A 22,399-nucleotide genomic window follows, 5' to 3' on the forward strand; every position below is an offset into this window, starting at 1 on the left:
GGCTTGGTGTGGGTGTGTGGGGGAGTCCTCATGACTGCCAATCCTCCAGGGGACGGCGAGGATGATGAAACAGAGGAAGTTGCCGGGGATGTGAACCAGGTGAAGCCCGTGTTGTCCAAGGCTGAGCGCAGCCACATCATCGTGTGGCAGGTTTCCTACACCCCTGAGTGAGAACCTGCCCTGCCTGATGCCAACTGTACATAGGACCCTACCTGCCTGCCCCCCCGCCTGTTCCCTGGGGCAGTCAGGTTCGTCCATCCCCTTTTAACCTCTCAACTTGCAGCTTTTGCCTGAGGTCCAGCCCCCAGCTGTTAGAGAGGGGTGAAGCAAGTTTGGGGAGTGAGACAGGAGGAGGAGAGCCTCTGGGACACACCCTGTCTCCAGCAGCTCCTGGCCCTGGCCAACACCCAGCCCCAGTGAAGTCCCAGGGGCCCCTCAGGGCAAGTCAGGACCAAGATTGCTATGGGCAGCTCCCACAGGTGGCCCTGGCAGGAGCGGGAGCCGCATACTGCCGAGTCTTCCCCAAGTCTACTTGCTTTGCATGCAGCCCTGAGGGACCCAGGCCTAGCCACTGTCCTCTGCCCAGAAGCAAGGCTAGAACTGTCTGGATTCCAGGACCTCAGCCAGCCTTCTCTGGAATTTTCCCTATCTCCAAACTTACATTCCCGTGGCCCCAGCCTGGATCTTGCCTGGGAACCTGGCATGAAAGCTCAGGGCCGTCCTCCCTGGGCAGCTGCTTCAGAAGATGACAAGTACCCATTAACCCAAGGGATCCCAAGATTGCCCAGCCCCTCATAGACCAGTGTCCCCTAGGCTCTTCATGGGCACAAGATTAACCTTGGAGGAGCAAGACCCTAGTGCCCTGCCCCTCTCAGAAGCCCCAAGGGTAGAATTTCTCAGGCTGCCAGGGCAGGCACAGGCCTCAGGAAGAAGGATGGCCCTGGTGTCCCCAGAGTCAGTCCTAGGATGCAGGCTCGGCCTCAGGTTAATGGAGGATGGTGTGCTCCCAGGGCCTGCCTCCTGCACAGGGCTCGAAGGAGCCCAGCTCCCGGACACGTACTAAGTGCCTAGGGCTGCCAGCTGTGGCCTGCTCCCTTGGAGAGCAACTAACAGAGGCTGCCAGGCAGAGAGGCCAGAAGAGCTGAGGACTGGCCAGGATGGGCAGAGTTATAAGCAAGTGTGTGGAGGCAGGTGCTGCCCTGGCCCTGGTCTTACTCTTTCAGGGGCATTGATCAGAGTCAGCTGGCCTCTACTGCCCTCTCACCACCAGAGAAGCACAGATCCAGGGGCACTGCCCCTGAGCCCACCTGGCCACAACAAGCTGCAGCATTGCAGCTGCAGGCTTCTCCCCACCATCCTGCCACCTCTCCACTGTGATGTATGTCCCTTGTCTGTTCCCACAGGAGTGTGAAGTGACTGGGGTTAGCTGGGTGGGTGCAGCTGGAGGAAGGGGCCAGTGCAACTCTCCTCAGGCTTTGGCCTTGCAAGTGAACTCACATATCTGCTCTGTATGTAATAAATGTCTTAACAGTACTTTTGTCTTGAAACTATACCAGTGCACAAGGGTTTTCTGCAGTTTATTATGAAAAGAAATACAGGGAGGGATGTGGGAGTGGCTGTCCCTGGACAGACTGGGTCGGGTGGACCTGCACCCACAGCACTATTCCTGCCGCCGAGCTCTGTGAGGATGGTGAAGACCAGCAACCTCCAGGTTGGTAACGCTGACTTTAGTAGTATCTACTCATACAGCCAATGCCCAGCGCTGTCCTCCCAACACAGAAGCTCTTCCTCGTGGAACCAAAGCGCAATCTCTCTGTGAGCGCTTTCCACCGAGTCACTGCCATGAATCACATTCCTGTGCGGGAATGGCAGGTGAGCCGGAGAGGAGGGGCGAGGGGTGGCCAGGGAGTTTGGTAGGACTTACTTGCCAACTTCCACGCAGAAATCCCCACGGATAGTGCCGGGCATGGCGTCCCCTGGGTCAGTGGCCCCTATGAGGGCCCGCGAAGCACGCACAACGTCCATCCCTTGCCACACCTGCAGGGGTTACTGTCAGTGTGATAAGCGCTCCCAAGGCCTAGCCCTCCCCTTGCAGGTCATTGGAAACTCACCATGGCCACCACGGGACCAGAGCTCATGTATTTAACTAGTCGGCTGTAGAAAGGTCTCTCGCGCAGCTCGGCATAATGCTCCCGCAACAACTCTTCGGAGGCCTAGGGGAGGGACAGCTACCAGTACCAGGGCCCTGGCCCTAGACCCGCCCTGGGCTCACTAGCTCCTTTGCCCGCCCATACCTGCACTAGCTTTAGTGCCACCAGCTTGAAGCCCTTTCTCTCAAAGCGACGCACGATCTCGCCCACCAGCCGCCGCTGCACGCCGTCGGGCTTCACTGCCAAGAACGTGCGCTCGTTCACGCCGCTGTAGGCTGCGAGAGTACTGACTTCAGGCATGCCCCACCACGCACGCACCCAGACCGGCCCCTGTCTGCCCTAGGTGCTCACCTGCGGGAAAGAGGTTAGCGAGGATGGTCAGCACCAGGCAGATCATGGCGGCGGATGGGGCGGACCAGGCGGCGAGGGGGGCGTGGCCTCCCTTAAAGGACCTCCAGGCGCGGGCTCCGCAGTCCCAGCACACTTCAGCCCTGGGCACAGCCTGAGCCTGAGTGTACCAGAGCACCAGGCACCCTGCTGCGAACCGCCGCCTTCCCTGCCCCGTCCTGCGGTACCCACGTAATGAAACCACAACACGGGCCACTTCGTGCCTTTATTTCCAGACCAAAGTGCGAGTAAGAGGCCGCCTGAAACCGACAGCCTGACAACTGCGCCACCATTCATTGGGAGGTGTGTCAGGGCTGTAGGGTCTAACTCTCCTCCAAAAGGGAGATCTGGCACAGTCAAAGACACTTGTCCATCAAATGACTCAAACGACTTCTCTGCCCGTCCTGGCAGTTAGACTGGGGTTCCCTTGGCCTTCCCTTTGGTCTCCTGTTTTGCAGGGTAGTCCCAGGGATGCACCCGAGTCCTCTCCAGGTTCAGGAGTGGCTCCTGGACACTGGTATCCCCATTTTTCTGTCGTTCAGCAAGGATCATGGCCCGCAGCAGAGGTGGGTAGGGGACAGGGTTCAACTTGTCCTCTGGTTTCGCAGTGAACGCAGTGAAGGCCTCCTCTTCGTGCTTGGGTACCAACCGCCAATCGTGGTACATGACATGCTCGATTTCCCGAGCTTCATCCTCACTCTTCCCTGGGGAAAGAAGACAAGCTGACTGCCTGCTGGTTGGATAACCTGCGAACCATAACAAGCTCCAACTAGCACCCAGCCTTACCTTTGAAGGTCAGGATGCCCCAGGCCCTCCCGTGGTCCAAGTTCTGCAGAACAAGAGGGGGAATTATCAACACAGAGCCACTGCCACTAAATTACGTAGGTAAGGGAGGTATACAGGCCCAGGTGGTTCAGGGTGGGTAGAACCAGCCGCTGTGGTCCAGGGTGGGCAAGATGAAGAAAGTGTAGACAAGAACGGGCAGCACAGGGAGAGAGCGCACCTGCGCCGTGTAGTCGGGCCTCACTCGCGTGAGGCGCCAGTAGCACGGCTCGTCGTGCTGCCATAGCCAGGACTTGCGGGTGACCAGACGGCCCAGGCCAAACAACGGGAGGCGGGCGAGCAGCTGTAGGAGGCGGCTCTCACGGCGCACGTCGGCCCAGGCGCGCACCGGCAGCCGGCGACCCGAGTGTGGCCGGGTCAGAGTCTCGTAGTCTAGGGCGTAGAGCTGCGAGTCTCGAGGCTGGTTCCGCTGCTCGCGCAAGGCGCGTATGCGGCGGGCCAGCTCGGCGATCAGCCGGGGTCTCACTCTCTTCCGCGCCATGCCTGTGTCCTAACACCGCCGGAAACTTGTGCTTCTGGAGCTCTCCCGATCCGGAAACGGGCGGTGTCCTGTACAAAAGCATCCGGGTACATCCGGAAGCTGTAGGAAGGGTGGACTATGGCAGAGGGAGTACCCAGGAGAGCTACGGGCCAGCGTCGCGGCCGGGGTCGGGGCCTGGGTCAGCGGCGACCTCCAACCTGGGAGATCTCCGACTCAGACGACGAAGGTGCCGCCGCTAGGAAGGTGGGCACGCAAGCCTCGAGTACAGCAAGCGAGCGCAGGACTGCGGCCAAGGCATTACGGGCGGATCAGGTCCTTAGTCGCCTGGCGGTGTGCGTGGATCCAGGTGCGGGGCCGGGGGTGAAGAGGCTGGGAACTTGGGGCTGGCTCCACGTCAGGGTGGCAGCGTCATCCACAAGCCCTCACGGGAGAGGGTGAAATGACCGAGCTGTCATCTACCATTTCCAGCTATCCTGGAAGATGCAGGTTCCGATATCCTGATGGAGGCGTTGGGCACGCTAGGCTGTGAATGCCGCATCGAGCCGCAGCTCCTGTCCCGCAGCCTGCAGTGGAGCGTCGTGAGGACCGACCCAGCCCCCAGCAGTGTGAGTGTCTCACTATCACCACCCTAGTGCCGGTCTTATTTCAGGTGTCACTTCTGCCTCTGGCTAGCGAAGTCTCTGCATCTATCTTTCTTGCCTCGCACAGGAGTAACCTAAAAGCTGAAGGATGCCCAGTCGCATTTCTTAACACAAGAAACCTGAACCCAACTGCTGCCAGAACCTCCTGTTGGCAATGAGGATGGGTTGTTCATTGAATGGGCTAGTTTTGTAGTCTGGAACTTCGAGGGAGCAGTCCTGGCAGGCCTGAACGCCACTGTGTGGAGAGGTGGAGAGTTATTGACAGTGTTTGGTGGCTGGGCAGTAGGGGGAAAAACCTTGGGCCCACCCAGGTGGTTAGCAGGGCTGGCGATGTCCCCTACAGGTGCCGCTGGAGGTGTGGCCTGAGGATGAGCGGGAACAGCTGCTGTTGCTAGAACCCCAGGAGTTTCTTCGGAGTGCTGTGCAGCTGTCCCAGGTATCTGGGGAAGATCTGTCATTTGTCTTGTAGGGCTGGAGCTACCATAGAGGTGTTGAGGGAAACACAAGGAAACCTGCTGAGCGCTCTAGACACAAGAGGATTGAAGGTCCTCTGAGAGAACTGAGAATGGTGACCTGGACTGCAAACTGGCCGGGGTGGGGGAGGAGCCTAGAATTCTGGCTGGTAGTACCCATATGTGCTGGCTGTGGGGTCTGCCTACAACGACTGATAATCGTTGTATCACGATTGGCTGCTCGTGTTCCTTGAACTCAAGGGGAACAATGCCTAGCTGATATTTGCCTGGAGTACAGTTCTGCTGATCTCTTAGTGGGTGCTAGTGACCAGGGGTCAGCATTTGTCAAGCACCTGATGGGTGGCCAGCCAATGGCCAGCCTGGGTGTAAAGTGGACCAGAAGCAAGGGGGCCGGCTCACTTCTGCACCATAGCTGGAATGTGCCTGGGTACTCCTGAGCCTTAAGGAAGCAGAGCCAATCCCCAGAGAACAGACAAGACCTGGGAGATTCCCCCAGTTCCCTCTTGCCTCTGGAAACACCGCACTGGTGGCTATGGCGCGCTGCCGTGGCCCACCTGAGAGCAGGTGTGTGATGGTTCTTCTTTCAGACCACAGGTCCACCTTACTCCACGCCCTGGCTGCCTCCGAACAGTCCAGCCCGCCTCCACCTGGCTGTCATTGGACTGGATGCATACATGTGGTACCACTCTCCCTGAACTAGAAGGGCTGGCTTGGGTGGTGTTCCAGTAAAATGGGATTGCCTCTAGGGGCTGCTGTGTTCCAGCCGGCCCCACTTGCCCTGGGTGGACCCTGCAGAGGCAGGAGACTTGGAAGCCCAAAGGTTCCCTCTGTTCAGGTCTCAGCATTCCAGTTCTCAAAGGACATGGCAGCTAAATAAGTCAAAGGAAGCCCACGGCAAGGTGGCCATCAGCTGGCCCGAGGTGGAGGAGGTAAGGGCTGCCACTGAGTTGCGTTAGATGGCTGGCCTCGGCTTCTGCACTTGGGTTGCTTTATGGGGCCTGTCAGAGCTAGACTTTGTCCCCAGCAAAATGGGTTGGCACTCCTCAGAGGACATCCAGCCCATACCCACTGTCACGCTCCCCAGGTCCTGGTGCTGCTTCAGCTCCACGCAGACCTGGATGTGCTGCTGGTGGCCTCATGGCAGGAGCTGAGTCAGTATGTGTGTGCCTTCACCAAGGCCCTCTCCCAGCGCCCTTCCAAGTATGTACCCCCGCAGGGACCTAGTGGAGGTGGGACAGGGCTGGAGGGCCGCACAGATGAAGGTTCTCAAGGCTCTGTCTGGGTTTCCCTCTCATTTCAGGCAGTACCGGGACTCCCAGGCCTTTTCCTTCTGCACAGCAGGGCACTGGGCCTCAGGTCAGCAAGTGGCCAAAGATGGCTCTGGGCTCCGAGGAGTATGGTGGCGGCAAATCAGACAGTTCAACCGGGTCAGCCCAGCTGTGGCTGATGCTGTTGTCACCGCCTTCCCCTCGCCCCGCCTTCTGCAACAGGTGAATCCCCAAGTCCCCTTCCCAGGACTAGGACCTAAAGCCTGCATACTCACACCTGTGCCCACTCTAGGCTTTACTGGACTGCGGCACGGAACAGGAGCGCCTGAATCTCCTAGCTGACCTCCCCGTGAAGGGCCACAGAGGCAGGCAGCCCCGGAGGGTGGGACCTGACATTTCACGCCGAATCTGTATCTTCTTGACCACCACCAACCCCCACCTCCTGCTGGACCTGAGCTCTTGATCACACCTGTGACATCCTTGGGCTGCTCCTTGCCCAAGAGACTGACTAGTCACTCTGAGAGGCAGGCAAGGATTGGGCCCGACCAGCATACTTTTTCAGTCTGGGTTAGACCGTTGTTCTCTGGTCAAATGGAAGCATCATGAGAAGCTGGGCAGTAGGTAGCAGGGGCCCTGGAATGACTGGGGCTTCAACATGTCCTTGGCCTGGATCCTGGGTGCAGGAAGCCTGATGGCAGAACCGAGTGCCCATTTGGGTAATTCCCAGTCCCATTGCTATTTGGAAGCTTAGGGTACATCCTCAGGAAGTAGTAAGAGACCCTCGGGAGAAGAGATCCAAGCTGCTGGACAGACAGACACAGTGAAAGATAAACCATAGGCACGGACAGCTCAGGCCTTATTAGGGACCGTTTTAATGTTATATAGCCTATGGGAACGAGACAAAAACCCTTCACAGGGCACCCACTGACATCTTTGTAATGGGCAGGAGCTGACAACATGCAGTTGCAAGTCAGGAAAACCCCAAGACCCTGTGGGTTGGGACAGCCCATCTCCTTTTTCCTGGGCTGTGAGTGTTTGAGTAAGCTAGCATCCCAGGTTTATAATCCAGGTCCTGAAATGTTTGGGCTGCTGTTCCCAAGACACATGGCAACTCAGAGCACAAACAGAGTGCTGCTCCCCCAGCACATGCAGTAGAATGGCCTCCACGCTCCACAGCCATCAGAAGACTATCCTGGCTTCAGAGAGATGGGGACAAGCCTGGACCTCAGTTCTTCCTCTCCTGCTGCCCTGGAAGGGACAGAATAAGGTAGCCGCGCTTCAGCTGGAGAAGTCAGCTTCTTTTGCAGCGCTTCCTCTGACAGGGCCTGGTCTCGGTGCTCTCAACACCAGCTGTGGCTGTGCCAGGAGGGGGTCCAGGGGACTTCCAGTGGTTGCAGTTCATGCTCAGGACCCAGCCCAGCTTGTTACGTAGCACTTGCTTGAGGCCAGGTGGCAAGGGCAGGCCCTCGAGGGTATCTCCTGAGTTTGGCCGCAGCTGGCGCAGGCGATAGCAGCACAGGTATTGCAGGGAGGTGGAGCTGGCACAGGAGCGGATGACTTTCATGCTGCTCTTGGCAGCTGTGGAGCACACCATCGGGTAGAACCTTCTGTTTTGCAGCCGGGTGGCAGCCACTCCTGGAAGGAAGACTCAACCTGAGTGTATGTAGGTCAGGAGCCAAGAAGCTCCTCCCATAATACACCAAGGTGAACAGCTCATGCCACTCTGAACACAGAAGACAGACTCAGCTTGGCTTCACCTGTCCACCCTGGAGAGCCTCAGATCAGCTGCCTGACTGTACCCTATGCTCCATCTTTGGTCTCCAGCACCTGACTGAGACCTGGTCAGGAAGGCACCCTCACCTATGCACTTCCTGTTCTTGAAGAAGGTCAGCGTCCCATGCCAGGTGTCCAAGTGTACGCCGATGATAGAGCCCTGGCCGAAGCGTGATGAGAAAGTCATCTTGTCGCCTTTGTGATGGAGGAGCCCTGGGAGAGCAGACGGGTAAGCCTGGGAGGCCTGTGACTCTGCCGGCCCCGCCCACAACCCAGGCAATACCTACCAGTGTAGGAGAGACCCCAGCTGTCTTCGTCCCTGCCAAGCAGGCTGCAGAATGTGTGATGGTACTTGTCCAGGTCTACATCTGAGGTCCCAATGCCCACCATCTGAAACAGTGGGGCTGAGCTAGTTAGGTGCCTAGGGGCCGGGGCCCATGGCAGCTACCCTCTTGGCTGGCCATTTACCATGTCAGTGCCATACACAGGAGAGGTCATCTTGATTTCCCAGAAATGCTGGCCATCCCCTAGCTCTTTGGTGCCCCGGATGGCCGCAGTGCCACAGCTGTACTCCATATGAAAGCTGACCTTGCGGTTATCACAGCTCAGCAAGGTGGCTGAGGACTTGTTCAGGTCATCCCAGACCCAATCAAAATCTGTAAGACAGAGGCCCCAAACTAGGCAGGGCTGGTGCAAAGCAGCCTTACTCTGGTGCTAGAGAATCTGCCCGCCCCATCCCCCTACCCCAGGCACCAGTGACGGGCACTCACCCTCATCCTCCTCACCACACCGGCAGTCCTTGCTGCGGTGTGCTGTGTGTAGGCTGTTGCAGAAGGTAGCCTCGCTCTGACCCTCACAGTCACAGAAGGACTCCCCTGTCACAGGCACGGCACTGGGGATGGATGGTGGCAGGGAAGAGTACTCAGGGTCGGAGTCAGAGTCACTGTGCTGGGAGGAAAGTGACAGATTCTATTTATGGCAGCTTTCCCACTGCCAGGCTACCTGACCCTTTCTCACATCCTCCAGAAGAATCCAGACACCTCCTGGGGTTCTCCAGTGTTCAGCATAAGCAGCCTCAGTGCTAAAATTTGACTTATATGCATGAGAGTACAGTGGAATGGGGAGGTGTTCCTGGGGGACAGCGTCTCACTTCACTTCTTAATGGACTCTAAGATTCAATATACAGCCGTCAGCACCATTTCCGCACAGCCAGAAGCCTGGCCACCACAGACCACAAGAGAAGGGGCCCTCCAGCGCCCACCTCCTGTCGTTTCCAGGTAGCTCAAGGTCTCCTAAACCACGGGGCTGGTACTGTCAGCAAGGTCTAGCATCTGGTTCCTCACAGCCTAAGTAAGACCTAAGCCTTAGGATGTGTGCTCCCATCCCATGCAGGGCCACCGGAAGCAAAAGGAGCATCGCAGTGAATCCTAATGGGCTAATGTGGCTGCTGCAAACTCCTCCAAAGATGCAGTCCATGTGGCTGGAGCTCAGTCCTAGGAGGCTGACAGGTGTAGACAAAGCAGGGCTGGCCAGGTTCCAGCTACTGACACTATTCCCATTCAGCTGCTCGGCAGTCTCCCTGGAGCTTTGGCTTCTGCCTCCTTGGCCTGCCATGCCCTACACAGTTCATGACCCCTCTATAACCTGAGCAGACCGCGACCATATCAGTTCTGTCGTCCACTCTTGAGTCACATTTATTGCCAGCCACATATCCAGCCCTGTGATGGGCACCAGGTGATCCCTGCGATCCCTAAATGGAAGCATTCAGCCACCAACAGAAGCTTGGACCAGATCTTTCACCCCCATATTCTTTCCACAATACTCAACGCTCTCCACTCTCCTGTTCTCTGCTTCTTTTGCAATACTGCCAGCTCCTCGGGCAAGGCCCCAAATCACACACCCGATCCCAAGAACCATTATGGTGGTTGTTCAGTACCGTGAGGAAGTAGCCAGCACCAGACAGCTAAGGGAAACTGGAGACTAACCTTCAACTCCAGGCCTGCATGCTGGAATAGGGGAGTAGTAACTCCACAGGAAGCCAGACACAGGATGTAGTAACCGAGGTGAACCTAGACCCTTCAGCAGCCAACCAGAACAGCTATCCTGTCTGAAGGAAAGGCTTATAGGGCAGACCTTGCACCCACTGGCAAAGATGGGCTCCTCTAAAGCCAAGGCAAACCCAGTGAATCAGGAGTCAGGGTATACAGTCAATCTCCCTTAGGACAGGAAGGAGGGAGGATGCGGCTCAACCCAGCAAAGGGCCCAGGGACACCAGGAACAACTGACACCTGACTACATGACAGGCATGCATGTGTCACTGCTGCCATCCCTCAGTGATGACTCTGAGGCAGTAGCAGGCAGGCATACAGGCTGCTCCAGGGTACACTGTCATTGGGCGTGGCTGAAAATTTGGGCTGACCTCTCAAGTTCAGAAGACCCCACTGACCAAGTCAGTAAACCTATGGCTTCCAAGTTTTCCTCACACCCATGTGAGGCGATCCCATGAGCTTCTAGAAGGGACTGTGTTGTAGGAAGCTATGACATCAGAGTAGAGGCGACACAGGGCAGGGCCAGAATACCAGCAAGACTGATGAGCCACCCCAAGGGCCTGGTCAGGTGTATCAAGCTGGTATCTACCCTGGGCCCTGCATTCCTGGGCCTCCCTGTGCCTGGAGTCAGCAACAAAGGATGTCTTTGAAAACTGAACTCAAGAACTAAAGATTTAAGAACAAAAACAGAAGCATTTGTCGATGGCCTGAGTTTAATCCCATGGGTATCATATGGTAGAAGCATCCTGACTTGACATGCTCATCATGGGGCACGTGTGCCCACACAGTAAATAAACTGCTTCAAGTCCAAGGCCAGCTTGTGTTACAGTGTGACACTATTTCTAAAAAAAAGCAGCTGGTGGTAGCACATGCCTTTCATCCCAATGCTTGGGAAGCAGAGGCAGGTGAATCTCTGAGTTCAAGTCTAGCTTGGCGTAGTTCCAGAATAGCCAAGGCTACACAGAAACCCAGTCTCAAAAAAAGAAAAAATAAAGACCACAAATCCTTTTATACACATAAATGTAAAGTGAATATTTGTGTAGCAGAAGAAACATACAGGGTGATCAAGATGGTCCAGCATGTGTGTGCTTGCTACAATAAATAAAGAACAACCTGAGCTTGATCCCCAGGTCCCAAATAAAGGTGGAAGGAGAGGACAAGCCCACAAAGGAAAACAAAAATTGTCTCCTGACATCCACCCATTAACTGTGCCACACAATAGTAAACAAAACAAAAATATCCAGAAGGTGGGTACCAAGTTGGCAACAGTTATTCCGGAAACTGGCAGGGCTGATGACTAGGCGTCCGCTGTGCACTGAGCAGCACTGTCCGGGACTCACATTCCCTGGACAGGGATTCCTGTCCGTCCTGAGTCTCTGTCACTCTCAAGCTACACAGTCTTTACCAGGCCAAAGAGCCCCCTTCCGAGCATGAGATACCAGGAGACAGTCCAACCTCCATCCACACACTGGTCCACCCCACCTTGTCAGTGAGACCTACCTGCCCATCAGAGTCATAGCCCCGGTTAGTGGTGCCTGCCAAAGCCACGGCTCGGGCATCTGTGTCTCGGCGGGCTGCACTCAGAACAAAGTGCCATGCTCTGCTACTCCGTGGACGCCGGGCCATTGTGGAAAGGACCTGGAGAAAAACTTAACTGTAAGTCTTAAAGACACAATGTGTCAGAATACCGAAACAAGACCAATACCCAAACTCTGCCCCCTGGTATTTCTGGGCCACCTGGCAGGCTAGGCCACAGACCCACCACAGGATGGGGACTATGCGGCCCTGAACACTCAGCCTGGGCTCCAGAAACTCCCACAAGCTCATACCTGGCTCCAGTATCTGAGAACCTCAATCAAGCACAGGGCGATGGTGTGAAACGCAACCCAGACACCCATAACTCTGGAGGTGCCCCAGCCCATCTCTGCGTTCCATTCAGGAGCTGCTGCCCCTCGGGTATGACACTTAACTTGCTCCTCCTCCGCTGTCCACTTTGGCAAATGGCATCCCCAGCATCCAGTTCCTCATGCCAAAAACACAGCTGTCATCCACTCCTGACACCCCCTTCTTCCAGCACACCTGAAGTGGTTCCAACTTGTCGAAACCCACCACTCCTGCACCACCCAACTCTCTCTGACCCATCCCGCTCCACACACTACAAACCCAGCTCAGTCTCGGAAACAACCTTAAACTCCACTCAGGCCTTGACGTCGTTGCTGGGACAAAATGCAAGGCTCTGGGAGGGATAGATCTCCTCACCCCAGTGGACTGTCTGGGTCTAATAGTCGACTCCCGTCCCCCGCAGATCCACTGCACTACCCTACCTCGCCCCAGTCACCCACAAAGGGGCCGAGCGTGGCCGCGCCCAGCACTCCGCAACAGTTGGGCTGGCTGAGGGCCGGACAGGAGTACACGGTAGGAACCCAATGAATGAACCTCAGAAGTCCCGGGACGCGGCCGCGCTCGGCCTCCGCGGGGCCAGAGGCTCGCGGATCTCGCTACGACGAAGCGGCTGGCACCTGGCTCCGAGGTCCCCGCCCAGAAACCCGAGCGCCACCGCCGGGGAACAAAGGGTGGCCGGTTTGACCGCCTGCAAGGTCAGCGCGCCGCCCGCCGGGCCTGGCCGGGCTGGGCCGGCGCGGCTCACCTGCGGCCAAGCGCTCCGCCGGCGCTGACCCACTTTCCGTTCCGGCCGCGACGCAAACAATCCCCGCCCCCGCGCTGCATTGGCCAGGCAGCCGAAGGCGGGCGCTCCTGCGGCTTCGCGCGGGGGCGGGTCTCGCGAGACAGGACTGCTGTCGAGAGGCTTGCTCGACTTGTCAATCCTGAACCAAACTTCCTACTGGTCCTCGTTAGAGCTGTCAAAAAGATTCTCGCATCACTATTGGACAAGCATGCGGAAGTATTTCTGTGTCCGTGGCGTCATCATCAGTTGCCAGGATCGGGTTCTCTTCAGGTGATCTGATTGGCTGACGATTGAGAGACTAGGCCTCTCAAAATGAGCCAGGGGCGGACTCTTGTTGCCATTGGTTCAAAGGCTCAGAGGTTTGGAGAGAAAGCGGAAGGGAGTCGCGAAGAGCAGCTGGCGGCGGGATGGAGGCGGCAGCTGGTGAGTGTGCGGGTCGGCCAGGCGTGAGGGGTCGGGGAAGTCTGAAGGCGGACCGAGTGCAACTCACCGGTGGCCTGCACACAGAGTGGCCTGAGACGCCAATGCATGGCATGTCCCCTTGTTTACCGAGCCAGCCGGGTGACGCGGATGCACATGGAGGCGGTTACGGCTGCTCTAGGTCCTCAGCCTTGCTCCTCCCAGAGAGCTGGGAGCCCGCTGCAGTCTGTGCATTCGGGCACAGGTGCCGCGTAGCTGTGATAAACTAGCCTCTATATTTCCTCTGTCTCTGCTGAAGTTAGCTGGCATTTAAGGATTATCACAGGTGAGCGTTCGTACACGGCGTCACGTGTAGCACGTGCCTTCAGTTAATCCGCCTCAGGCAGAAGTGAGATCCTGACAGGCAGGTCTGGGACTTTTAGAAGACCTTCTACCAGGGTGCCCTTGTCTTTGTCGCTCTCCCGGACACCCCAACTCCTTTTTCTCACCAGAGCCCGGGAATCTGGCCGGAGTGCGAAATATCATCCTTGTCCTCTCTGGAAAGGGGGGCGTTGGGAAAAGTACCATCTCCACGGAGTTGGCCCTGGCGCTGCGCCACCAGGGCAAGAAGGTGAGGCCCCGACCCGGACTGACACCTGCTGCACTTAGTTTCCAGCTCCCAGCAATCCTAGAGGGCTTCTCTCCACCCTCAGCCTCCACTCTCTTTTAGGTGGGGATCCTAGATGTAGACCTGTGCGGGCCCAGCATCCCACGCATGTTCCGTGCACAAGGCAAGGCAGTGCACCAGTGTGACCAAGGCTGGGTGCCTGTCTTTGTGGATCAGGAGCAGAGCATCTCCCTCATGTCTGTGGGCTTCCTGCTGGAGAACCCTAACGAGGCCGTGGTGTGGAGAGGTCCCAAGAAACATGGTAAGAACTCAGTGGGAGGGAGGTCCTCCAGCTGTCCCTTCAGTACCACTTTATTGTGGCTACTTTCCCTCCTATCATGGTAGCTAGGTATTTGGTAAAGTAAGGATCTAGCCCTGGCCTCTTGGTATTGGAGACTCTGTGCCAATGGACCGCTTCCACGGCTCATGCATGCCCACCCAGCTGGATATACACACCCCTGTGTCCCTGAGAAGCCTCTTCCAGCTTCTGTGACAGCCATATCAGCCTCTGAATGGAGAGAGCGACATGGGACCCACACAGGGGAGTGTTGGGACCAATTAAGTCCTAGCCTTCAGCTGGATGTTGGGACTAATTGAGTCCTGGCCTTTAAGCTGTGCCTAGCTTAGAGGATCAGAGGATGGGATTTTCACCTGTTGGCCATTGACTGCCGTGTATTTAAGCCTACATGGTGTTAATTAAATTGGGGCTTTTGGTATCAGTGTTAAAAGGTCTGCATGTCTGTCTGTCTCTGCATCTGTATTCTCAACCTCCAGCCCCCTTTCCCGAAGCTCGTGAACTGGGTTCTAGCGCACAGAGCACAGACACGGGGGCGTGGTGCGCGGCAGGGGAGAAGCTGTGTTTGGCCTGTGTTGTCCATCTCTTAGTTAGGAAGGGAGGTCTCCTGAGAGCCTCGCCCTCTCTCAGCACACGGGTCTGAGGCGCAACAGTGTGTAGTGGGCCATGCGTTGAACTCCAAGGAGGTAACGTTAGACCATCCTGGCTGTAGTGGGGGGCTGCCCGGAAGAAGAACACACTTAGAGGGAATGGCTCGCTGCTCCTGGACGTGCCAGCAAGGAGCTTCATGTCAGGCCATTAGAGGACCAGAGGCCCTTCGGGGAGACTCAAGGTTCTGTCATCACCCGGGGCCATAAGGGGTAGAGCCGGGTCAGGTGGAGTGTGTGGAGGCAGTTCAGTGCTGGCCATAACACGGCTGCTGGGAAGCATGGAGTGCTTGTGCAGCCCCCCTGAGCTCTGCCTCCCCAGTCACCTCGCAGATCAAGGACCCTTGCTGCCTTGTGTGGCAGGTGTTCCCATTGTCCCCCGAGAGTTGCCCAGTAGCTGCTGGTAGATCTGGAGCTGGGGGCTGGACAAGATGGGCCTCCCCAGCCTAACCCCCCCTCAGGTTACTTCTGGTCTCTGGGGTCTCGGCAGCGCTGATAAAGCAGTTCGTGTCTGACGTGGCCTGGGGAGAGCTGGACTATCTGGTTGTGGACACGCCACCAGGGACTTCTGATGAGCACATGGCCACCGTGGAAGCCCTGCGCCCCTACAGGCCCCTGGGGGCCCTTGTGGTCACCACACCACAGGTACTACGGCATCTCCAAGGTCACCTGGGGCGTGTGTCTGTGTGCCTGTGTCCTGTTGGGCTGGGCTGTGGTGGGCCATGTTCCCTGCTGATTGCATGGTTCTTGGCTGACATGTGGCTGACTGGCCTCTTTACTCTGATCTACAGGCAGTGTCTGTTGGGGATGTGAGGCGGGAGCTGACTTTCTGTAGGAAGACTGGGCTGCAGGTCATAGGGGTCGTGGAGAACATGAGCGGCTTCGTCTGCCCACACTGCGCTGTGAGTCTCTGAAGATGGGTGGGCTTAATTCAAGGTCTGAGGGAGTGAAAGACAGGGCAAGCAGTCAGAGGCTTCCAGAAAGTTCCCTGCCCATCAGTTCAGATGAGTGACTTCCTGGCCAATGAAGACATTGTTCCTACCTGGGTATTCTCCCTGGAGCAGCTGGAGGTCTCAGCTTGGCCGTGGGTCTGCAGACTGGACCCTCACAGCCTTTGTTTCCTAGGACTGCACCAACGTCTTCTCCAGGGGTGGAGGGGAGGAGCTGGCCCAGCTGGCTGGAGTCCCCTTTTTAGGTAAGTGTCAAGAGCAAGCCAGCAAGGGTCCCAGATTGCACCTCCCAGGCTTCTGAATGGGCCTGACTTCAGTGAGTGTGGAGTTTGGTTTATGTGGGCCGCCCGCCGCCCAGCAGTCTTGTGGGAGTGCATGTGGCAGGGGTACCAGGCTCTGCCACTTGTCCCAGTTATTGTCAGGGAGGTCAGCAGCCTGAGTACCTGGTGAGTATGTGGTGGTTGACACTTCTCACCTGCTGAGCCTTGCTAGGCCTCCTCTTATTTTTGTTTGTTTCTTGGGGAGGGGGTTGTGGCACTTGCCACAGGGAACATGGGGAAGCCAGGTGACAGTTTGGGGTGGGGGGGCCAGTAGGTCCCAGAGACTGAACGCGGGTTGTCAGACTCAGCAACAGCACTTCCACCACTGAGCCCTCTGTCAGCCCTTTCCTGGCCTTTGCTGTTGCAGGCTCGGTTCCCCTGGACCCCCAGCTCACCAGGAGCCTGGAGGAGGGCCGTGACTTCATCCAGGAGTTCCCCAAGAGCACTGCCTATGCCGCACTCACTTCCATCGCCCAGAAAGTTCTGCACAGGATGCCTGCTCTGCACTCCTGACAGCCTCCCAGCCTCTCTGTTCACAGCCTATAGGAGCTCTGGGAGCTGGTGTCCTCAGGACTGGCCTGAGCAATGGCTGGTCTGTGCAATGACCTCCCTGTGCAGACATCTCCCTGCAGGCCCCAGTGTTCGGGGCAGAGTTTTCTTTACCATCAGCGGCCTCGCCAGACTAGTTTGTAGCTGAGGGAACGGTTTGGGTCCTAGTTTCTTAAGATGGTCGCAGCCTTAACCTCCACCCTATGGGCTTTGTCCAGCCCTAGTTCCCTCCGCCCCAGATCCACAGGCTGCTCAGACAGCACACTATACACGAGCTGGCCAGTACGTTCTCCTCCTGACTGACCCTGAGTGCCCACAAGGACTGTGCTGTGGAGCCTTCCGTGATGCACTGTGTGGTTTACTTGGTAACTTACGGGAGTCTACCATTAAACTATCTCCCTATCTTGTGGAGAACCCAGCATCCAGACCCTTCTGTCCTCAGTGAGATGGCTTTTGATGCATTCTAGGTCTGGAACAGGCAGTATTAGTAAAGATAAAACGGGGCCTGAAGAGATGGTGAGGATGTCTGTCTTGTCTTGGGGACAGGTGTCAGCACGTTGTGTTTTCAGAGACCCGTGGGCCTGGGACAGCTGGAAGCCATAGGATGAGAGTTGAGGAGTGAGCTGAGGCACGGAGGCCCTCTCCTCCTTCCTGGAAAGGTCAGGAAGGAAAGCTCTGGAAAGCACATGGTAACCTGTTATGTCTTCCTGGGGCAAAGCTGAGGTCTCCAGGGGACAGTGGGGGCCTGGGAAGCATTTCAGAGGATGGTTCCTGCAGTCAGATGGGAAGGCGCTGTCCTCACCTCCCACCTGCCTCCGCCCCAGCACCACTGTTCATGCACAGCAGTGAGTGATGTGGTGACCTCCACAGCTGGGCTCTGACCACCTGGGATCTGGACAGCTGTGAGAAGCCCACCTGGTCCCAGTGTCGTGCCCTGAGGGAAGGCTGCAATGTCATGTTTTGGGAAGATATAGGTGCCTGTAGTTTCTTGTGTTGGAGGAGAGGGTCCCAGGAAACCCAAGAGGGCATGGACGCAGCAAGGTGAAGTGGGACGTATGTATTTTCCCAACACCAGCAAGGCACAGGTAGGCTCAGGTAGAGCTGTAGAAGAGGTGGGGACAAGGGCACACTCAACAAGCCATGCTTAGTGCTTGCTTTTAATTGTTGCCAGCAGGGAGTGCTGCTGAGTGCTTCGCCTCCTGGTTGGGTCCTTGGGCACCTAGCCTGTGCCCACCTTTCTGAGTTTAGGCCACATGGCTGCCAGTACTGCCCTGCTTCTAGGAAGTGAGCAGCCTAGGACCTGTCCCCTAGAGTTGAGTAGGTATTCTCCGCCCTTCCCCCCACTGGCTTCGAGGGCTGGCGATTCTGGTAACAGTGAGAACTGTCCTGACCACAAGGCGGCATTAGGCCAAATCAGGCCAGTGGTAGCCAGAGTCAGCAGTGCGCAAAATGTGTTTCGCTGATGTCTCGAAGGTCGAGGCCTGAGACGTCGGCAGGGCCAGCACAGGTGATGTTGTTGTAGGTGTGCACCGGTTGGCAGTCATCCCCCTCACAGACAGTCTGAACAAAGCGGGGGACAACGCTGGGGTTCTGCAGGGCAAAGTCACGCAGTGCCTTGAGGGGACAGTGGCAGTCCCAGGGGTTGGCATCAAGCCACAGACGCTCTAGGCCAGGCTGTGGTGAGAAGGTGTGCAAAGAGTTGTTCCTGAGGCTGAGGTAGCGCAGCCGCCCCAGTCGTGAGAAAAGGCCTTCCGACAGCCCCTCCAGGCGGTTGTGGGAGATGTCCAGCCAGAAGGTCCGCTGCAAGGGGCTCAGTACATCCTCAGACAGCGCCGACAGCCTGTTATACGAGAGAAGCAGGTACTCCAGCTGACCAAGTCCCTGGAAAAGCTGGCGGGGCAGATGTGTGAGCTGGTTGTCGGTAAGATCAAGCTCAAGGAGCTCAGAGAGCCCTGCCAGGCTATGCTCCTCGATGCTGGAGATGCTGTTGCCCCTGAGGAAGAGCCTGCGCAGCCCCGAGAGGCCGGCGAAAGTGTGCAGGCGGATGCGGCCCAGGCAGCTGTGCTCCAGGTGCAGGCTGTGCAGCTTGCCCAGGCCCTGGAACACTCGCTCTGGGAGGTTCTTCAGACAATTGCCGGAGAGATTCATAACGGCCACATTGAAGAGACCAAAGAAGGCACCCATCTTGACCTCATGGATCTGATTGTCATTGAGCGTGAGCACCTCCAGCTGCCCAAGGCCCTCAAATGTCTTCTCACCTAACTGCCGGATGCGATTGTGACCAAGCTGCAGTTCCTCCAAGAAGTGTAAGTCTTTGAAAGTACGGGGCCGCAAGATAGTGATGGCGTTGTGTGCCAGGCGCAGAACATGCAGACCCAGCAGGCCTGGGAAGGTGTCCTCCAGGAGGCCTGCCACGCGGTTATGGGACAGGTCCAGCCAGCGCAGTGCCTTCATGCCCAGGAAGGCACCGGGGGCCACAGCTGTGACAAAGTTGCGGTCCAGGTACAGCTTCTGCAGCCTGGGCAGGTGTATGAAGACGTTGGCTTTGACGCTGCGCAGCGCATTCCTGCTCAGGTCCAGCTCTCGCAGCTCACCCAAGCCACAGAAGAGCGAAGGCTGCAGGTAAGCCAGTTTGTTGCCAGCCAGCACCAGCTCCCGGAGGTTACCCAGGCCCTGGAACACCGTATCTGGCAGTACCACTAGGCTGTTCCAGCCCAGGTTGAGGTCCCAGAGGTGACTGAGGCCCCTGAACAGCCCCTCTTCCAGCCGGCCCAGGAGGTTGTTGCTCAGGCTGAGTGAAGCCAGGCTGGGCGTGTGCGTGAACAAGCCAGCAGCGAGGCCCCGGAGCAGGTTCCGCTCCAGGTGCAAGTGGTAGAGGTTCTGCAGGCCCAGCAGTGCCTGGGGCTCCAGACTGCTCAGCCAGCTGCCCTGCAGGTTGAGGAAGTCCAAGCTGGACAGGTTTTGGAAAGCCGCCGAGGGGATGGAGGAAAGGTTGTTGCCGTCGAGCCACAGGGCCCTGGTGCTTGCTGGGATGCCATCAGGCAGCCGTGTGAGGTTCCTCGAACTGCAGAAGACACTGAGCTCCTCTGTGTGGTCGTCATAGCTGCAGGTACAGGTGACAGGGCACGGGGGGCCCTCGGCATCTGTGGATGCTCCAGGATCTGCCCCTTGCAGGTCACAGGAGCCCAGTGCCACCCAGAAAGCCAGAAGTACCACCAGGGCTGGGCCTCCTGTGGGGAGAAGGGCTTGGCAAGGAGGTGCCCAGAGGACTGTGACCCACGATGTGAGCCAACCCCTGGGCTTCCCTAGGCCTCAGCCACTGTAAGAGAAGGGTGTTGTTTGAGGTCTGAGACCTGTGATCAACCCTCTTTGATATGAGCAGCCAGATCCTATCCTTGGAAGTAACTTCACTTTTCCAGTTCACGGGACCAGCGAGTGGTGGTCCCCATCTCATCGCACCCAGGGTTTAGAGGCTTCCATTTCAACCTGGCTCCACAGGCAACCCTGGCCCTGGCCCTGGCCACTAGGCCATGTGGCAGTCTGTGCCCTCTGGGGTATACACAGTCAGGCTGAAAAGCAGAGCCGAGCTGTTGGCCAAGACCTGGCTGTTCCAGAATATTCTGGAACAGACCCGGGCAGCATATTCATTTGTGGTCCCCAGTGACTGAACGGCAAGCTGGGCACTCCCTGCCTGCTGGGCCCCTAGCTGGAAGAGGCACACCCTACTTGCTCCCCAGCCTGTACCTACTGCTGGCAGAAGAATGGGGTCTAGAAAACCCTGTCTCCACTCTCACGGCTCCACCAGCACCTCAGGTCTATGCCGAGAGCACCAGCTCAGGCTGGGCAGCACCGTTCCGCACCACACAGCCTGCATCCGGAGTAACTGTACAACGGTTCTGGAGTGAGACTTCATGGAGCAGCCCCTGGCATTGTGGTAGCATGCCAAAGGCAGGCAAGGATAAGACTGGCTTCGTACTCACCCAGGGCTGGGCCCCTGAGAGGAGCAGAAGCTAGAAGGGTCACAGGCTGTGGCTAGCACACCGTCGCGGCAAGCTGTGAGGTAGGGCTTTGGGGAGCTCTTTTCTGCACCTCGATATGCCCAGGGGTTCGGTACTTGTTCCTGCCTGCCCTGCCTTCCTTCGGCCCTCCCCCCAGTGCCACCACCAAGGGAGAGCGTAACAGACCCCTTGGGGTCATGATTAGCAGAATCCAAGACCCCATCCAGAATTCCCACCAGCCCACCCTGAGCTGAGCTCACTGCAGCTTTTCCCAGTGGGCTCAGGGTTGAGGGCCAGCTACCCTCAGAGCAAGTGGCCGGGATACGGGGTCCTCACCTGTCCTCGGGGCCATTGCGCCTCGCACAGAACTGGCTGCAGGCAGGCAGTGAGTAAGGGCTGCCTAAGTGCAGGCTGCTGCCCTCTGGATTTCCTCACTGCCAGTAGCTGGCAGCCTTAAGCTGGCCCTGCCCCACACTCGGTCTCCTTTAACCCTCTCGTGCTGGGCAGCTAGTCTCAACCGCAAGTCTTCTGGGTGCAGATGGTGCGGGGGAGACGTGGGGCTCTGAAGGCTGCCCATGCAGGTGTTGAAGGTAGAGGCTTGTTGGAGCAGCCTTACAGGATCTGGTGCTCAAGATAGAGAGGCCCCTCTCTCCAAGTAGATTCAGCCAAGGTGAGAATACCCTAAGGGAGCTCGCAGATCCTGGGGAACCCCCCCACTCACCCCCATACTGAGCAGATGGCTGTATCGGGTTAAGCAGTTGCTGCCTGTTTCTTACAGACCCTCCTGTATTTCTAGCATGTTGCCTGAGCTGGGGTTTCTTTTTTTTTCTTTTCTTTTTTTTTTTGGGGGGGGGGGTCAAGACAGGGTTTCTTTGTGTAGCCCTGGTTATCCTGAACTCACTCTGTAGACCAGGCTGGCCCCAAACTCATAGAGATCTCATAGAGATCCACCTGCCTCTGCTTTCCAAGTGCTGGGATTTAAAGCTGTGCACCACCACTGCCTGGCTTAGCTGGGGTTTAACAGGCTAAGTTGGTCCCACCGTTTGGGCTTCCCAGCCCAGTGGTTTGTCCAGGGCTCAGTCTCAGCCTTCCAGTGACCTCTAGGTCAGCTGATGTCTGGCCACTGCCCCTCCCCCAGGGCCTCTTCTAGGAACACCTGGCAGGGCCACCAGCTACCTCATGTTTGCCTTCAGTAGCACAGCCCTCTTGGGGAAGCCTGGCAAGGGGACAGTGGGAAACCCAGGCCCTAAGGGCCAGGGCCAGCAGCTTCCACGGGCTCTGACTGTCCTCAGCGGCAACAAGGGCCTAACTACCACAGTTCCTTGTGTGTAGAGACCCCGGGTAAACGTGCTGCCTCGGGGAGGTTAGGGGGCTGCTCATGGGGCCCTCAACTTGGCCCTGGCTCCACTCACCCTGCCGGAGCCCCATCTCGGCTTCCTCCTCCAGGGCCTGAGAGCTGTGACCTGGCGGACGCTCGGAAGCGGCGAACCCTGCCTTGAGCTCTGTCCCTTTGCCCTGCCGGGGTGGTGGGAATGCACACGGGAGGGGCCAGGTTTCAGGGGGAGCACTTCTCGGGGAGGGGGGGCTGGGGGACATTAGGACCTATCTCCAGGCAGACAGAGGAAGTAGACAGGTCTGGGAGGGTCAGGGGGCTGTGGCTTCCACTCTGCTGCCTCATCTCCAGGGCATTTTCCAGGTTATTCCTCAGCCTCTTTTCTGAGAAATTATAGATCGGCAGGGGCAGGCTCCGCCCAGAGCCACAGAGCAGTTTACACAGGAAAAGTGCAGGCTCAGCAGGGCTGTGGGGCCAGTGGCCTGCCTCAG

The 22,399-nt window shown here is 57.5% G+C and overlaps 7 protein-coding genes across 34 annotated transcripts in view; 3 read left to right on the plus strand and 4 right to left on the minus strand.

The window, feature by feature from the left end:
- Mapk8ip3 (mitogen-activated protein kinase 8 interacting protein 3) overlaps nucleotides 1–1,550 on the plus strand; it is a 43,530-nt gene extending 41,980 nt beyond the window's left edge. For all 25 annotated transcript variants that reach the window (XM_075941531.1, XM_075941537.1, XM_075941534.1 and 22 more), the window contains one exon: nucleotides 50–1,550. In XM_075941531.1, the coding sequence (XP_075797646.1) occupies nucleotides 50–171 (122 nt within the window). In that variant the 3' untranslated portion in view covers nucleotides 172–1,550. The remainder of the gene's footprint in view (nucleotides 1–49) is intronic.
- Nucleotides 1,551–1,560: 10 nt separating this feature from the next.
- On the minus strand, nucleotides 1,561–2,696 carry Nme3 (NME/NM23 nucleoside diphosphate kinase 3). Of its 2 annotated transcripts, none has more exons than XM_075941566.1 (5): nucleotides 2,502–2,696; nucleotides 2,295–2,425; nucleotides 2,112–2,213; nucleotides 1,925–2,037; nucleotides 1,561–1,855 (listed from the first exon to the last, which is right to left on the minus strand). In XM_075941566.1, exons 1-5 carry the CDS (start codon nucleotides 2,545–2,547, stop codon nucleotides 1,738–1,740), a joined length of 510 nt encoding a protein of 169 aa, XP_075797681.1. In that variant the 5' UTR covers nucleotides 2,548–2,696; the 3' UTR covers nucleotides 1,561–1,737. The 2 variants fall into 2 exon arrangements, with proteins under 2 accessions (XP_075797681.1, XP_075797680.1); XM_075941565.1 differs by having other exon boundaries at nucleotides 1,925–2,027; nucleotides 2,108–2,213; nucleotides 2,502–2,605.
- Nucleotides 2,697–2,748: 52 nt separating this feature from the next.
- Nucleotides 2,749–3,911, minus strand: Mrps34 (mitochondrial ribosomal protein S34). Its single transcript, XM_075941564.1, has 3 exons — nucleotides 3,541–3,911; nucleotides 3,324–3,366; nucleotides 2,749–3,241 (listed from the first exon to the last, which is right to left on the minus strand). Exons 1-3 carry the CDS (start codon nucleotides 3,859–3,861, stop codon nucleotides 2,949–2,951), a joined length of 657 nt encoding a protein of 218 aa, XP_075797679.1. The 5' UTR covers nucleotides 3,862–3,911; the 3' UTR covers nucleotides 2,749–2,948.
- Nucleotides 3,871–10,756, plus strand: Eme2 (essential meiotic structure-specific endonuclease subunit 2). Its single transcript, XM_075941559.1, has 8 exons — nucleotides 3,871–4,207; nucleotides 4,330–4,466; nucleotides 4,846–4,938; nucleotides 5,563–5,654; nucleotides 5,811–5,904; nucleotides 6,060–6,175; nucleotides 6,276–6,465; nucleotides 6,536–10,756. Exons 1-8 carry the CDS (start codon nucleotides 3,979–3,981, stop codon nucleotides 6,704–6,706), a joined length of 1,122 nt encoding a protein of 373 aa, XP_075797674.1. The 5' UTR covers nucleotides 3,871–3,978; the 3' UTR covers nucleotides 6,707–10,756.
- Spsb3 (splA/ryanodine receptor domain and SOCS box containing 3) lies at nucleotides 7,388–12,806 on the minus strand. Its single transcript, XM_075941558.1, is given in 9 exon segments — nucleotides 7,388–7,878; nucleotides 8,104–8,229; nucleotides 8,304–8,406; nucleotides 8,485–8,672; nucleotides 8,787–8,964; nucleotides 11,565–11,702; nucleotides 12,389–12,543; nucleotides 12,546–12,722; nucleotides 12,725–12,806. Coding segments are annotated over 9 exon segments (1,476 nt in total). The 5' UTR covers nucleotides 12,792–12,806; the 3' UTR covers nucleotides 7,388–7,534.
- A 304-nt stretch (nucleotides 12,807–13,110) lies between these two features.
- Nubp2 (NUBP iron-sulfur cluster assembly factor 2, cytosolic) lies at nucleotides 13,111–16,998 on the plus strand. 3 transcript variants are annotated; one of them, XM_075941560.1, is made up of 7 exons: nucleotides 13,111–13,173; nucleotides 13,662–13,780; nucleotides 13,880–14,078; nucleotides 15,249–15,403; nucleotides 15,550–15,660; nucleotides 15,884–15,953; nucleotides 16,396–16,998. In XM_075941560.1, the coding sequence occupies exons 1-7, from the start codon at nucleotides 13,158–13,160 to the stop codon at nucleotides 16,539–16,541; spliced, it is 816 nt and encodes a 271-aa protein (XP_075797675.1). In that variant the 5' UTR covers nucleotides 13,111–13,157; the 3' UTR covers nucleotides 16,542–16,998. The 3 variants fall into 3 exon arrangements, with proteins under 3 accessions (XP_075797675.1, XP_075797678.1, XP_075797677.1); XM_075941563.1 differs by lacking the exon at nucleotides 13,662–13,780 and having other exon boundaries at nucleotides 13,128–13,173; XM_075941562.1 differs by lacking the exon at nucleotides 13,111–13,173 and having other exon boundaries at nucleotides 13,656–13,780; nucleotides 13,863–14,078.
- Nucleotides 16,999–17,658: 660 nt separating this feature from the next.
- Igfals (insulin like growth factor binding protein acid labile subunit) lies at nucleotides 17,659–21,059 on the minus strand. The gene is made up of 2 exons (XM_075941567.1): nucleotides 20,912–21,059; nucleotides 17,659–19,807 (listed from the first exon to the last, which is right to left on the minus strand). Exons 1-2 carry the CDS (start codon nucleotides 20,925–20,927, stop codon nucleotides 18,012–18,014), a joined length of 1,812 nt encoding a protein of 603 aa, XP_075797682.1. The 5' UTR covers nucleotides 20,928–21,059; the 3' UTR covers nucleotides 17,659–18,011.
- Nucleotides 21,060–22,399: the final 1,340 nt, after the last annotated feature.

The sequence above is a fragment of the Microtus pennsylvanicus genome, chromosome 11, assembly GCF_037038515.1.
Source record: "Microtus pennsylvanicus isolate mMicPen1 chromosome 11, mMicPen1.hap1, whole genome shotgun sequence".
Lineage (NCBI taxonomy): Eukaryota > Metazoa > Chordata > Mammalia > Rodentia > Cricetidae > Microtus > Microtus pennsylvanicus.

Bases quoted from the DNA above. Each gene is read 5' to 3' on its own strand.
- Nme3 (XM_075941566.1), bottom strand. From the start codon at position 2,547: ATGATCTGCCTGGTGCTGACCATCCTCGCTAACCTCTTTCCCGCAG. The intron at 2,214-2,294 runs GTATGGGCGGGC...TCCCTCCCCTAG, and splicing joins TGGCACTAAAGCTAGTGCAG to GCCTCCGAAGAGTTGTTGCG. The intron at 2,038-2,111 runs GTGAGTTTCCAA...TAACCCCTGCAG, and splicing joins CTGGTCCCGTGGTGGCCATG to GTGTGGCAAGGGATGGACGT.
- Mrps34 (XM_075941564.1), bottom strand. From the start codon at position 3,861: ATGGCGCGGAAGAGAGTGAGACCCCGGCTGATCGCCGAGCTGGCCCGC. The intron at 3,367-3,540 runs GTGCGCTCTCTC...CTTGTTCTGCAG, and splicing joins GGCCCGACTACACGGCGCAG to AACTTGGACCACGGGAGGGC. The intron at 3,242-3,323 runs GTAAGGCTGGGT...TTCTTTCCCCAG, and splicing joins GGGCATCCTGACCTTCAAAG to GGAAGAGTGAGGATGAAGCT.
- Eme2 (XM_075941559.1), top strand. From the start codon at position 3,979: ATGGCAGAGGGAGTACCCAGGAGAGCTACGGGCCAGCGTCGCGGCCGG. The intron at 4,208-4,329 runs GTGCGGGGCCGG...TACCATTTCCAG, and splicing joins GGCGGTGTGCGTGGATCCAG to CTATCCTGGAAGATGCAGGT. The intron at 6,466-6,535 runs GTGAATCCCCAA...TGCCCACTCTAG, and splicing joins CGCCCCGCCTTCTGCAACAG to GCTTTACTGGACTGCGGCAC.
- Nubp2 (XM_075941560.1), top strand. The intron at 15,404-15,549 runs GTACTACGGCAT...TCTGATCTACAG, and splicing joins TTGTGGTCACCACACCACAG to GCAGTGTCTGTTGGGGATGT. The intron at 15,954-16,395 runs GTAAGTGTCAAG...TTGCTGTTGCAG, and splicing joins GGCTGGAGTCCCCTTTTTAG to GCTCGGTTCCCCTGGACCCC.